Source organism: Citrus sinensis, chromosome 3 (assembly GCF_022201045.2).
Source record: "Citrus sinensis cultivar Valencia sweet orange chromosome 3, DVS_A1.0, whole genome shotgun sequence".
In the NCBI taxonomy this organism is placed as follows: Eukaryota; Viridiplantae; Streptophyta; class Magnoliopsida; order Sapindales; family Rutaceae; genus Citrus; species Citrus sinensis.
The window spans coordinates 2,264,215-2,278,036 of NC_068558.1; the positions used below are offsets into that span (position 1 = coordinate 2,264,215).

A 13,822-nucleotide genomic window follows, 5' to 3' on the forward strand; every position below is an offset into this window, starting at 1 on the left:
ATATTTTACCTTTACATATGTACACTGAGAACATCATAAGGATGGAAATGATTTGTCTGAGATTCCTAGTTGTAAAATACAACCTCTGTTCTAAATTACAGGGTTCAAAATAATTAGAATTAACATGGCTTATTCACATAGCAATTAAGAGCACCTGAAAAGCGTGTCATCTGGGACGCAAATTTCCCAGGCTTCGCAGGTATCACATCCTGTCTGTTCACATTTCTGACGTCGCTCCCTGATTCAACAAAGAAGGCTCCATTCATCATCAAATCCATTTCTGACCTCCAATTCCATGTTTTCCAAACACTTTGCGGGGAAGAGTCCCTCTTGGTCACCTGCAATGAAAATATTATTAACTCGTCAAAATTATGCAGCACATTGTAACAAAAGTCAAAAAAGGAAGAGGGGGGTTGTTACGACTGTACCTCTTTAGAATGGTGACTGTTAGAGGCAAGGAATCGGTTACCCTGGCTAAGGATGGTGGGATGCTGGCTACCGCCTATAGCATACATTAGCCAATGAGTGTAGTCATTGTTGACAACATGCGCAAATCCGAATCGGACTCGGGGCATTCTCTGCACTAATTGTTTACCAAAGTGATTGAAAGCAACAGTAACTTGCATGATTGAATCTTGCGGGTGGCTATCACTTGCGCCTAACAACATCACATGATCCTGGTGTGTGAAGTGGGAATTGGAAACGGTGATCGCAGTTGATCCCATTACAGCATCAATCAGTCCATCTTGGCAACCAGACATAGACACATGGTCAATCCAAATATGAGAGGCTCCAAACATTGAGATTCCATCACCATCACTAGACGAGCGAAAGCCATGATGACTAACCGAGTCCCTAATCATGCCACCCTTGCCTGCTTTAGTTTTACGAATGTGAAGGCCATGGATGATGATGTTCTTCACAAACTGCATCGTAATTTGAGCACCGTTGTAGATCTGAACATTAGAGCCACGCGCATCAATGGTCTTGTCACTAGTTATTAGTAGCTCTTCGCTGAGCCTAATGACCATGTCATGAGCAAATGTGATCCAAAGAGGCCTTTCTTGGATGACAGCATGGCGTAAAGTTCCTGGTTTGGGATTCACAAGGTCGTCGTCTGCTGGGTTTGTTACTACGTAAAACGGACCGTTTTTGCCTCCAATGGTGCCGCGTCCAAACCCTTGGGCACAGTCAGCTAGCCTCTTGCGGTTATTAGCCCAGTTTCTGTCACATCTCCAGCACTGATCTATTGGGTTTGTGGCTGCGCATCTTCCTGTATATGGACGTCCCCTCAGATACCTCCTTGTGCTACTACCATTTTCGAACATCCTATTTTTAATTCAATTAAATTAATACTCTAAGTAAGAAATTGATTAATGATGGATTAAAAATGAAAAAAAAAAGTAAGGAAAACTATGTACTGACTAACAATAATATTAATTTTCAATAATAATAATAATAATAATGTGGGAGAGTGTGTGTGTGTGTGTATTCATATGCGAAGCAAAGTTAATTAATTACTTACATGTGAACGTGCTTATTGAAACTACTAACGACTTCTTCAGGATTTGGATGATAAGCTTCAAGGGCATGCCTTCTAGCATTTTCAGCTCGCTTCTGCCACACCTCATCGAAATCGTGAGTGTTAGCCTTCAAGATCGGGGATATTGAAGCCAAACCAAATAGAGTTAACAATATTCCTGCATTTGCAGCTGCCATTACATGCAACTGTGTTGTCCTTTAATTAATGGTGATATTAGTGTGTGTATTTTCTTTTTTAACTGCGTGATTTGGATTAATTAAACTTGGGTTCTCTCACCCGTTGCCATTGTATGAAGAGACAAGATCAAGTTTTTTTCTTGGTGCTGTGGTTGAAATATTTTTCAGGCAAATATATTGAGATTTTACAAAGATTGCTTTCAAGTACGATTTAAAGCAATAGTTAATCTAAATTTAGAAAAGATAATAAGGCAGGCGTCGAGAGGGAAGGGAGGAAAGCCGCTTCCCCTCAACGGATCAACTATTAGTTTTGGATATTTATAACATGAGGTAGATATTATCCTTTGTTTTTATGTAATTAAGCTTCATGCTAGCTAGCTACTACGTGTTCGGATATATGACCATGATTGTAATTCTTTTTTTTTTTTTAAATATCTACTAATGGCTTTGGCTCGCAAGTACTCTGCCTCCTGTTTGTATTTTAATCAATTTGTACACTCGCATATTTGAATTTCATGGTTGAAGAAAGATAATTGACATATGAAATCCTTAAAGATGGTTGTGTAATGGATTACATTGGTCCATTTAGAAGTCGCATGGCCCGTAGACGTTGGAGTAAATAGGATTAATTCTAGATTCTTTATCAATGGTAAGGTTTACATTTTGGGGTTCTAACATATCCCTAATTATAAAGTCGAGAGTTAGAGAAGAATTAAAAATCATTAGCATCAATTGATACAAAAGTTTTCTTATTACAAGAACGTAAATGCTAAAGTTTGCATTATTTTATACAACAGCTTATCTTCTGACGGTCATTTTTATTAACCACAAAACCGATCATTGTGAGGTGCGAGGGAATTGTAAAAGGTGTCGTTTGGTGGAAGCATTCGCAATGTCGATACGTGCAATAAGCTAAAATGTAGCAGAGCACGCGTCCAATGTCGACGTAATCCACCTAAAATCTTTTGGTACACATAACAAGCAAAGAATACTCCCTTTCCTTCCTCTAATCCACATTGCATACTTGTTTGTGCAGGCTGCCAAAAACTTAAAAGCCCTAACACCGTAAGTTTAGAATAACTATCCCACATAAAAAATCTGTGTGAATCCGATCATGGAGTTTCCCATTTCTATAAATGATCGATACGTACGTATCCATATAATAAACCCATAACCCATACTACCATTACAAAAAATATGGCAAACGTGGGAAGAACAAGAAGAGACGGAGAAAAAACCCTCACGAATAACCCCATAGTCAAAGAGTTTGTACCTTCGTCAGGTTGGACGGAGGACTCCAATGGCCATTATCTCCTTGTCGATCTACCAGGTACTCAACCAGACTAGAATTGATCTTTACTGTAAGATTATATATAATGGTATTGATATTTATTAATGGTTAATGTTATTACTGTGTTGCGTTATATGAAGACTTCAAAAAAGAGCAGGTGAAGCTTCAGGTGGACAGCTCTGGAAATATAACAGTCAGCGGAGAAATGCTGACGAGTGACAACAAATACATAATGCGGTTCGAGCAGATGTTTCCATTGCCACCCAATTCAGATATGGACAAGGTCTCGGGGAAATTTGACGGCGAGTTACTTTATGTTACTGTGCCAAAGAGAGCAAAAGAAGAGTCGACGGAGCAACCCTCGCTTTCTGCATCTGCATCTGGAGAAAACGAACAACAAATTCTTCATCGCAATGATGACATCCCTGAAAATGTCGTCGAAGAAAGCAACGACCATCAGATGCGAGAGGGTGATGATGATCGTGCCTGCCAAAAGGACAACAAAGAGACGAATAATAAGAGCGAAAAGGATTCTTCCGTAGATAGTTTTGGTGAAGATTTCTTACGAAAATGGGGAAATGAGCCAAGTCATCCATTTGAAAGGGGAATGAAGATATTGCGGAGAAACAAGGGGATTATTATTACGGCAGTATTGGCTTTTTCGCTGGGCGTGTTATTATCTCGTAAATTCGGATCTGCTGATCATATTGATTCTGATTAATTTGCATTGAGGTGTCAGTAATAATTTATGCTTGTGTTTGTTTGTGATATTCATGTGTTCATGTAAATATTGGTATGCACATCTGCGTGCCTGCCCATGTACAAGTATATAGAGAATAAAATGTTTGCTGGTATATACTATAAGAAATTTCAAGTAACGAGTTCCTTGAATATTGGTTAATTAATCATCTCCCTGCATGCTTCGCATAATTAATTATCACATGGAATTAACAATTCCCTAACTGAGCTCTTGCTTGTAACTGATCAATGTACTTTACTGATCACATGCATGGATGATTCCATAACAATCTAAGAAGATGAAATTACGTACAGATTCAACGTAACCAAGCAGTTGATGAGAAAAAAGGAGAGAAAAGAAAAGAAGAGGCATGCAGGACCCCAATGTGAATGAGAAAATGCAGATGATGATTTTGAATAGAAACTTGGTGTGCGATCGAGCGACAACATGAATGAGACATATCATACAATTAATTTCAAATTTTATCCTGTACGTTCCCAAAATATATGTGCCAATCAAATGATGTCTATCCATGAACAACCAGATTGATAGTTTATTAAGGGTCTTGTGGCGTTACAAATTTGATTGGATGCTAGACAAGAAAAAAGAGAAAAAAAAAAAAAAAGTAAAAAAAGAATGGCATCAAAGTATTGGCTGTTGGCTATTGGCTATTCCTGTTTCAGCAAATATTCTTGGGTTTTTTTACGAAGTTGCATGTAGCATCGCATTGCTCTCTTCCACGAAGTATCCTGCAAACACACACAGACAGCAGCATGCATCTAGATATATAATCAGGGAAAAAAATAAAACTTTATCCTGTAGGATCAGATTCTGAAAGTAGTCCACCAATTCAAAAGGGAACTCGAAAAGCCACCTAAAAATGACGCGCGATGGAGAAGCTTCTTTGGCAATGGTGCCAAAGTTTCACCATTGGTCCCAAATTAACGAGAATGTTTAATGATAGTGGATTTCTTGTTCTGATTGGGATGAGGATTCCACCTGTATTTTAAATTTGAGTTGGGTAGGTAGGTTATTCCGGAAAAATCTACAAGCACCATGTGAGAATTTAGCGTGTCGAGTCATTTCCTATATTAAAATTCAATCTTAGATATTTTTGAAGTACGGTATCGAACCTACTAAAGGCCTTATTTGAGCCCTTTTGTGGTGTTGTATTGTTCGCTCTTTTTTAGCCTAGTAATACAACTTATTATTATTTTTATTTTTTTATTTTTTTTTAAAAAAAAAAAAGGAACAAAAGAAGCTAGTGGATTTCTTTCTTCAGTTAAACCTAGGATTTGGAAATATAACAATAAAGTTCAGTTTTGTGACCGTCAATATACGGCGTGAACCTTCTCACTCGTTCCCTCGCCCCAGCGTCATGTGAATGGATACACAAAGACACAGATGCTAAGATGGATAATTAATTTACTTTTGGCTAAAACTAACTAATTGAATAGGAAAATAATAAAAAAAAAGATTATATATGTATGAAACGGTAACCTAAATCATCACTTCTTTGAACTAATTCGTAATTTTTCTCTTGGTTTTTATTGGAGGAAAGGGTGAACATAACCGAGGCAAACTTGAAAACAAAAATTCGTGATAGCAGCTTCGAGAAGAAAAATGTATTTGTATCCATATTAAATATATATATATATATATATAATTAAAAAAAAAAAAAAAAAGGTGATGAGCATTTTGGTCTTTAAGATTGTTGACAAGGGAAGAATAAGAGAGGCCGGCCGAACGGGTGAAAAAAGGTGATGCTTTTGTGGCTCAACTTTATTCAAAATGTGGGTGCTTTTGACAAAAAAGAAAGCGGCATGGTTTGGAGGTGGAATCATGTGCCTTGCGCACCACACCACAGCCCACAGGCATCATATCCTATGTGACTCTTGACTATGGAAAAAGTCCCCATTTTCTACATCTCTCCCCTTCATCTCTTATCACTCTCGTTCGCTTCAAGCTTTGCTTGGCCCCAGCTGCTGTGAGAATCATCCAATTTCAACTAATTAATCACTACGTAATTAAATTATTAATTGAGACAGCCAATGCAAATCATCTAAGCTCGGCGCGAAAATGTTAAATCCTAAGACAAAAAAAATCGACGGTCATTTATGAACTGATCATAAATTTATATATATGAGTAATTTTTAAAAGAGTAATGATACAGCCACAAACTCTTGTACAAACCTATTTTGTATAAACTGATGTGGCATGATAAGATTGGTTGAATTAAATATCACTTGGCCCACATGATTTGTTTTTATTAATTTATATTTTCATTCAACCAATGATATCATGCCACGTCAGTTTGTACAAAATTAGTTTGTACAAGAGTTTGTGGCTGTATCATTACTCTTTTTAAAAACCTCCCTTGAAGTTTGGGTTTGTTGCAAATAGATGGTAAAAATTTATTTATTTGTAAAAAATTCCCTACCGTCAGTTAACTTTAACATTGACCGTTAGTTGACTGTGCAAAGACAATATCACCCTTAACAACAATTTGTAGACGGAAATAACTAAAAAAAATTAAAATTGTTGGCGCGAAAAGCACAAACCCTATTTTTTAATAATTTTATCCTTGTCAATTCCAAAGATTTATAATATCATAGGTAAAGATTATAACTATTTCATTTTCAAGTTTTTAATTTTATCTTTTTTGTAGAAACTTTAAGAAAATATCAATAATTTAAAGATGATTTTTTAAAATTTTTAATTTTATCTTTCTTGTAAAAACTTTAAGAAAATATCAATAATTTAAAAAAGATAAAATAGTCAATAATTTTAATTTTTTTTAGTTATTTCCGTTTACAAATTATTATTAAGGGTAGTATTATCTTTGCATAGTCAACTAACGGTCAATATTAAATTTAACTAACGGTAGAAAATTTTTTATAAATAAATAAATTATCACCATCTACTTGCAACAAGCCCAAACTTTAGGGGATATTTTTAAAAATTACCCTTATATATATAGTACGTACTATCAGTAGAATCAGCTATGCTGGGATATTGCAATTGCTTGTGATTTCATTAAAGTTTTATGTAATTTGCAAAGCTCCTATATTCCTCCTATTTAAAAAAATAATAAATAATAATGTAAAGAAGCTGAGGTGGATAACGAACCCGTAAAAGTAGGGGGAAGCCGAAAAGTAGCAAAAGCAAAAAACTTGACGAGAGAGAATGGAATCATTTTTCCATTGCAGTGCCACACACACTGCACAAAAAACATTCGCTTAAAATCTACAGCAACAACACCACCAAGTAAAAGATTAAAAGAGAAAAAAAAAAAAAGGAAAAATCAAAACACAGTAACGATACGAAATCAAATAATAAAAACGCCAGCAAACAAAACAACAACAAATTCAATAAAGCGAAATCCGCCTCATTTCTCTCTCTCTCTTTCTCACCCGCTATCAACGCTGCCCACTCCGTGTCCAAAACCCAAAAACCCCCTCTCCCCTCACTTTCCGCTTCTAAAATGAGACCATGACGACGCCGTCTCAACCACCGCCGCAGCAACAGTTTACCGTACGCAAACTTGTCGTGGAAGTTGTGGACGCACGTGACCTTCTCCCCAAAGACGGCCAGGGAAGCTCCAGCCCCTACGTCATCGCTGACTTTGACGGTCAGCGGAAGAGAACGTCCACCAAATTTCGCGACCTAAACCCAGTATGGAACGAGCCGCTGGAGTTCATAGTCTCGGACCCCAAGAACATGGACTGCGAAGAGCTCGAAATCGAAGTCTACAACGACAAAAGGTACTGCAATGGCAGTGGCCGTAAGAACCATTTCCTCGGAAGGGTCAAGTTGTGCGGCAGCCAGTTTGCTAGGCGAGGAGACGAAGGCTTGGTGTATTTTCCGTTGGAGAAGAAGAGTGTTTTCAGCTGGATTCGAGGTGAGATTGGGTTGCGAATTTATTACTACGATGAGTTATCTGAGGAGGAGCATCAGCATCCACCACCGCCTCAAGACGAGCCGCCGCCGCCGCAGCCGCCTCAGCAACAGCCGGGGGTGTGCGTAGTTGAAGAGGGACGAGTTTTTGAAGTTCCAGGAGGACACGTGGAGGTTTGCCATCCTGTTCCAGAAATCTATCATGGCCAGCCGCCGCCACAGGCTCCTATCATCGAGGAATCTCAACCGCACGGGGTGCACGTGCAACCCGAACCGGTCCAAATTCCGCCTCATGATGAGCCGATTCCGACGGCGGTTCCGGCGGCCGAGATTAGGAAGATGCAAAGTGGATGTGCTGAGAGGGTTAATGTTTTGAAGAGACCAAACGGCGATTATTCACCTAAAGTGATTAATTCGAGTAAGCCTAATGGAGAAGTTCCAACGGAAAGGATCCATCCGTACGATCTCGTTGAGCCGATGATGTATTTATTTGTCAAAATCCGAAAAGCGCGTGGGTTGGTTCCAAACGAGGCCCCGTACGTGAAAATAAGAACCTCCAGCCACTACAGAAAATCAAAACTAGCGAGTTACCGAGCCTGTGACCCACACGACTCGCCCGAGTGGAACCAAGTTTTTGCGCTTTTTCACAACAAGAACGACTCCGTCAGCGCGACCTTGGAGATCACGGTGTGGGACTCGCCGACGGAAAATTTTCTTGGTGGTGTTTGTTTTGATCTCTCAGATGTTCCAGTGCGGGACCCACCGGATAGTCCCCTGGCCCCACAGTGGTATCGCCTTGAGGGCGAAGCTTCAGATCAGAATAACAGAGTGTCCGGCGACATTCAGCTCGCAGTGTGGATTGGAACTCAAGCCGACGAAGCGTTCCCTGAAGCGTGGAGCTCAGACGCTCCCTACGTGACTCACACGCGCTCCAAGGTTTATCAATCGCCCAAGTTGTGGTACCTGAGAGTTACTGTGATGGAAGCTCAGGACCTTTGCATTGCTCATAATTTGCCTCCGCTAACGGCGCCGGAGATTAGAGTTAAAGCACAGTTAGCGTTACAGTCTGCACGGACGCGGCGTGGCTCCATGAACAATCATAGTTCGTCGTTTCACTGGCACGAGGACGTGTTCTTCGTAGCCGCCGAGCCGTTTGAGGACTCGCTGATTTTGCTAGTCGAAGACCGTACAGCCAAGGACGCAGCGGCAGTGATACTGGGACACGCTGTGGTTCCTGTGAGCTCGATTGACCAACGAATTGATGAGCGCCACGTGGCAAGTAAATGGTTTCCATTGGAGGGTAGTTGTGGCCGGGGATGCGCACGGTCCTACTGCGGGAGAATTCAGCTAAAATTATGTTTGGAGGGTGGTTATCACGTGCTTGATGAGGCAGCTCACGTGTGTAGTGACTTTAGACCCACGGCTAAGCAGCTGTGGAAGCCGCCCGTGGGGATTTTGGAGCTGGGGATTTTAGGCGCGCGTGGATTGTTACCGATGAAAACCAAAAACGGAGGCAAAGGGTCCACTGATGCTTACTGTGTGGCCAAGTATGGTAAAAAGTGGGTGCGTACCCGAACCATTACTGACTGCTTTGATCCACGCTGGAACGAGCAGTACACGTGGCAGGTGTATGACCCTTGTACCGTCCTCACCGTTGGAGTATTTGACAACTGGCGAATGTTTGCTGACGCGTCGGAGGAGAGACCCGATTACCGCATTGGAAAAATTCGCATCCGCGTATCAACACTGGAGAACAACAAGGTGTATACAACTTCGTATCCATTGCTGGTATTGTTGCGGACCGGATTGAAGAAAATGGGCGAAATTGAATTGGCGGTTCGGTTTGTGTGCCCTTCAATGTTACCCGAAACTTCCTCCGTATATGGGCAGCCACTGCTTCCAAGAATGCATTACTTACGGCCGCTAGGGGTGGCCCAGCAGGAGGCATTGCGTGGAGCTGCTACAAAGATGGTGGCTGCGTGGCTAGACAGGTCGGAGCCACCACTGGGGCCTGAGGTTGTGAGATACATGCTGGATGCGGACTCTCATGCATGGAGCATGAGAAAGAGTAAAGCCAATTGGTTTCGGATTGTTGCGGTTCTTGCTTGGGCTATTGGGTTGGCTAAATGGTTGCACAATATAAGAAGGTGGAAGAATCCGGTTACTACGGTTTTAGTGCACGTGTTGTATTTGGTTCTGGTTTGGTACCCGGATTTGATTGTCCCAACTGGGTTCTTGTATGTGGTCTTAATTGGGGTGTGGTATTATAGGTTTAGGCCCAAGATACCGTCGGGTATGGATACAAGATTATCACAAGCGGAAACGGTAGACCCGGACGAGCTGGATGAGGAGTTTGATACAATACCGAGTTCAAAACCACCGGAAATCATCAGAATGAGGTATGACAGGTTACGCATGTTGGCTGCAAGAGTACAGACGGTATTGGGTGATTTTGCAACGCAGGGAGAGCGGGTGCAAGCTTTGGTGAGTTGGAGAGACCCAAGGGCCACTAAATTGTTCATTGGGGTATGCACTGTTATTACATTGGTACTCTATGTGGTGCCACCCAAGATGGTAGCCGTGGCATTGGGATTCTATTACTTGAGACACCCTATGTTTAGAGATCCCATGCCACCGGCTAGCTTGAATTTTTTCCGGCGGCTGCCGAGCTTATCGGACAGATTGATGTAATAATAATAGAGAAGAGTTGAAGAGTAGATTCCATTCATTAGTTATTACTAGTTTTAAGGCACCAAAGTAAAAGTAAAATAGGGGAGGGAGTGGGTGGGGATGAGGGTTGAGGTTTTGTGTTGAAAAGTTGTCTCTTTATTTTTTTGGTTTTGGGGGGTTTATATTTCATATTTGAATTTGATTGACTGACTATTGAAGAAGAAAATTGAAATAAGAGAAAGGAGGTGGTGGGCACTGCCACTGGGACAGTTTGGAGGGTAAGAAAATTGAGTGCCCGGTTCTGTACGAGTGTGGCCGACCCCAGAAGAGAGAAGAGAGAAGAGATTGATGTAATGTAACGATGTCTCAGAAAGTGAAAAACATTCAATTCAATTGCTTTTCTAACACATATTGCTTAACACCTTTTCTTCAACCATATCTTTATTCATACCTGTGTCAATAATATATTATTATTTCCAGCGTAAAGTGTAAAACTATAAATACAATTTTCACGATCGCAATCACAGGTCGCAGCAGTTCCGTATTTTTCAGTTTAGTTTCGGTACAGTTTCATAAAGTAAGGAGGTCCATTTGATTTGCGGGCAGGCATGGTGATGGGCTGGGCCCATAGCGTCGATCTGAAAATTTAGTCAAGCTGTATGGCCGGCAGCTGGCAGCTTTCAGCTTCTTTTTTAAGAATCTTTTCAGAAATTTTTGACTTTAAGAGCGAATTTGTTCGGGGGGTTTGTAAACAAACTAGCGATTTGGGTACAAGGTCTAGTTTATCGACACATGTGGGTACCGGTGGGAAGTAACCTACAAATAAAAAATACATATTGACTTTTTTAGTTGGGTGGGATATAATAACCACTCCACTTTTAAAAAATTTATATTATTTTTAATAATTTTAAATAAAGAAGAAATTTGAATAGTTAATAAATTAGATGGTTATTAAATATTTAAATTTATTGTACAAAACATAAGTTTGGACAATTTAGTTATTTTATATTAAAAGGGTAAATAATTTAAATTAAAAATATGTTAAAACAATATTAGTGACCAACAATGGCCAAGAGACTTATATAAAGAAAATTATTTAATTGATTAATTGTTTAAACAATTCTTTATATTAATTTTTTTAAAATAATGTGAAACTTTTTTTAAAAATGACGTGGATTTACACTTATTGTGGGGAGTAGAAATATTCCCACCCTTTTCAGTTAGTCGACTTTTACATAAATGTGCATGTACAGTTTTTCTCTCTTGGCGATTTGGTTTAACAAAGAGATAACAAAATTTGGGGATTAAAATTAGTATTGTCAAAAATCTTAATGATAGATTAAAGATTTTAATCTAGGTGGGGAAAATTGAAAACCCATATAATAATAATAATAATAATGTGAGGCTAAGCGTATGAAGTTGACACTGAGATTCAAAGTGACCAACAAAATAACTTCCGCTTGAACAAGTTTGGTCATGATCGTTGATTATTAAGTGTACTTATTATTGGAAAACAAATAAATAATAAATAAATAAGAACATCGAATTTGAGAATAAAAAGGAGGTTTTTATTTAAATATGTTCCATTTGTTCTAAAATACCAAATTTATGCCCTATTATACATATACCTCATGAAAGTATAAAAAGTCAAAAATACCCTAAAAAGTCATCTATCTATATTTTCTTCCTCTCTCATGGCTTCTACATAATAACATAACCAAAGTCGAGTATACTCGATTTTTTACCTGACTTAATTAAAAGGAAATTTTTCATTTTAATTTAAGTTGAGTATTCTCGACCAGTTACCAAACTTTCATGAAAAGTCGAGAAATTTTGTTGAATGAATATCGGCCAAGGTTAAATTAAGGTCGAGTATTCCCGACGCTTTACTCGATTTATGTGAAAAAGTCTAGAATTCTCCAAAAAAAAATTTTATTTCAATTGAAGTTGAGTATCTCGATTATTTACCCGACTCACATGAAGAAGTCCAGAATTTAAACTGAATTACTAATTGTACATGGTTTCGTTAAAATCGAGTATTTTCGACTATTTAACAGTCTTTGAGGATATGAGTTCAGTTTTGTGAGGATTTAATTGAGATTATTTTTGTATTTTCAATGATTTTTTAAAGTATATATGTGTAACACATAAGAGTATTATAATTTAAGACATATATTAGGTATTTTGGAGGAAATTGGGTACATGTAAAGGTGGCCAGCAGGCCAGGCAGCATGTGGCACGGTACAGGCACGACATGTTTCGGCAAGGCATATGGCACGGCACAACACACATGTGGGACGAGCCGGGCTCAGATTTTTGGGCACGTGGGCCTTAAAAGCACGGCACATAATAAGCACACTTTATTGGTGGGCTAGCACGCGGCTTATGGGCCATCAATAGCACGAGTGACAAAGTATATCAAAGGAAATTTTTTTAATAAAAAGTAAAAATAAAATGTTATGATTTTATAAATATTTTAAAATTAAAATTTTTAATATATTTTATTAAATTGATTTAAGTCTTAGTTTTAAAATAATTTAATTGTTTTATGTTTATCATTTATTAAATGAATAAATAAATATAATAATTTTAATAAATAAAATTATAAATATCATAATTTTATAAATGATATTTCAAAATTTTACGAAAATTAATATTTCATTTATAAAATCATAACTTAATTAATGGAGATATGTTTCATTTGTGAATAAATAATTTTCATATTTATACAAAAAAAATTATGAATGAAATATTTTTTATTTTTATGATAAATTAAAAGTTGCATCTTCATTCAATGGAGTTCAAGTCCAATTATAATATTAATTAATAGTTCAAATAAAATTAGGTGTAATTTGCTTCACTGCAGTTCAAATAATATTATTGTTTTGTAATTGAATTGGTAATTGTTAAATTAAACATTTAAATATATAATTGTGAAATTGTGATAAACTGATAATAAAATATTAATTGTTCTCTTAATAGTTAATAGAAATTATTATTATTGTTATTGTTGTTATTGAAAGATGGACTAATGGATTTGAAAAAATACGATAGACACGTGGGCTTAAGCAAAACACATCACGTATGGGAGTTTAAAAAAACATGTGAGTTTAAAAAAAAAATTGATGGGCCAAAAAAATGGGCTGGACATGGTACGGCCCATCAATTTGGTGGGCTGAGCATGGCCGTGCCGTGCCGGCCCGTGAATCCTCACAGGCCTTGGTTTGCCGACACGGCCATCGGCCACCTTTAGGCACATGCCAAGCAATTCCCCCAATAAAAAGGCCAAAGAAGAACGGATTTGGTATGACGTACATAAACAATCAATCAAAGCACATCGATCCCTGCTAATGCCTGCATCTGCAAGACTGCAACGACCTAAACGATTGAGATTCCAGGTCTGAAACTGTAGTCCCATTTAATTTTTCATCAATAAGATGAAGGATAATTCCCAATAATTTATGATCAATCAAGCTTGCAGATGGTGATCTCCCTCCCGTCTGTCA

The 13,822-nt window shown here is 38.4% G+C and overlaps 3 protein-coding genes across 3 annotated transcripts; 2 read left to right on the forward strand and 1 right to left on the reverse strand.

Annotated features, from left to right (window-relative positions):
• Window positions 1–117: 117 nt before the first annotated feature.
• LOC102624223 (pectate lyase-like) lies at window positions 118–2,030 on the reverse strand. The gene is made up of 3 exons (XM_006477462.4): window positions 1,526–2,030; window positions 429–1,329; window positions 118–338 (listed from the first exon to the last, which is right to left on the reverse strand). The coding sequence occupies exons 1-3, from the start codon at window positions 1,717–1,719 to the stop codon at window positions 120–122; spliced, it is 1,314 nt and encodes a 437-aa protein (XP_006477525.2). The 5' UTR covers window positions 1,720–2,030; the 3' UTR covers window positions 118–119.
• Window positions 2,031–2,723: 693 nt separating this feature from the next.
• On the forward strand, window positions 2,724–3,911 carry LOC102630949 (hypothetical protein). The gene is made up of 2 exons (XM_006476589.4): window positions 2,724–3,049; window positions 3,151–3,911. Exons 1-2 carry the CDS (start codon window positions 2,917–2,919, stop codon window positions 3,729–3,731), a joined length of 714 nt encoding a protein of 237 aa, XP_006476652.2. The 5' UTR covers window positions 2,724–2,916; the 3' UTR covers window positions 3,732–3,911.
• Window positions 3,912–6,914: 3,003 nt separating this feature from the next.
• On the forward strand, window positions 6,915–10,723 carry LOC102631240 (protein QUIRKY). Its single transcript, XM_006476590.4, has one exon. It carries the CDS (start codon window positions 7,242–7,244, stop codon window positions 10,335–10,337), a length of 3,096 nt encoding a protein of 1,031 aa, XP_006476653.2. The 5' UTR covers window positions 6,915–7,241; the 3' UTR covers window positions 10,338–10,723.
• The last annotated feature ends 3,099 nt before the right edge of the window (window positions 10,724–13,822 follow it).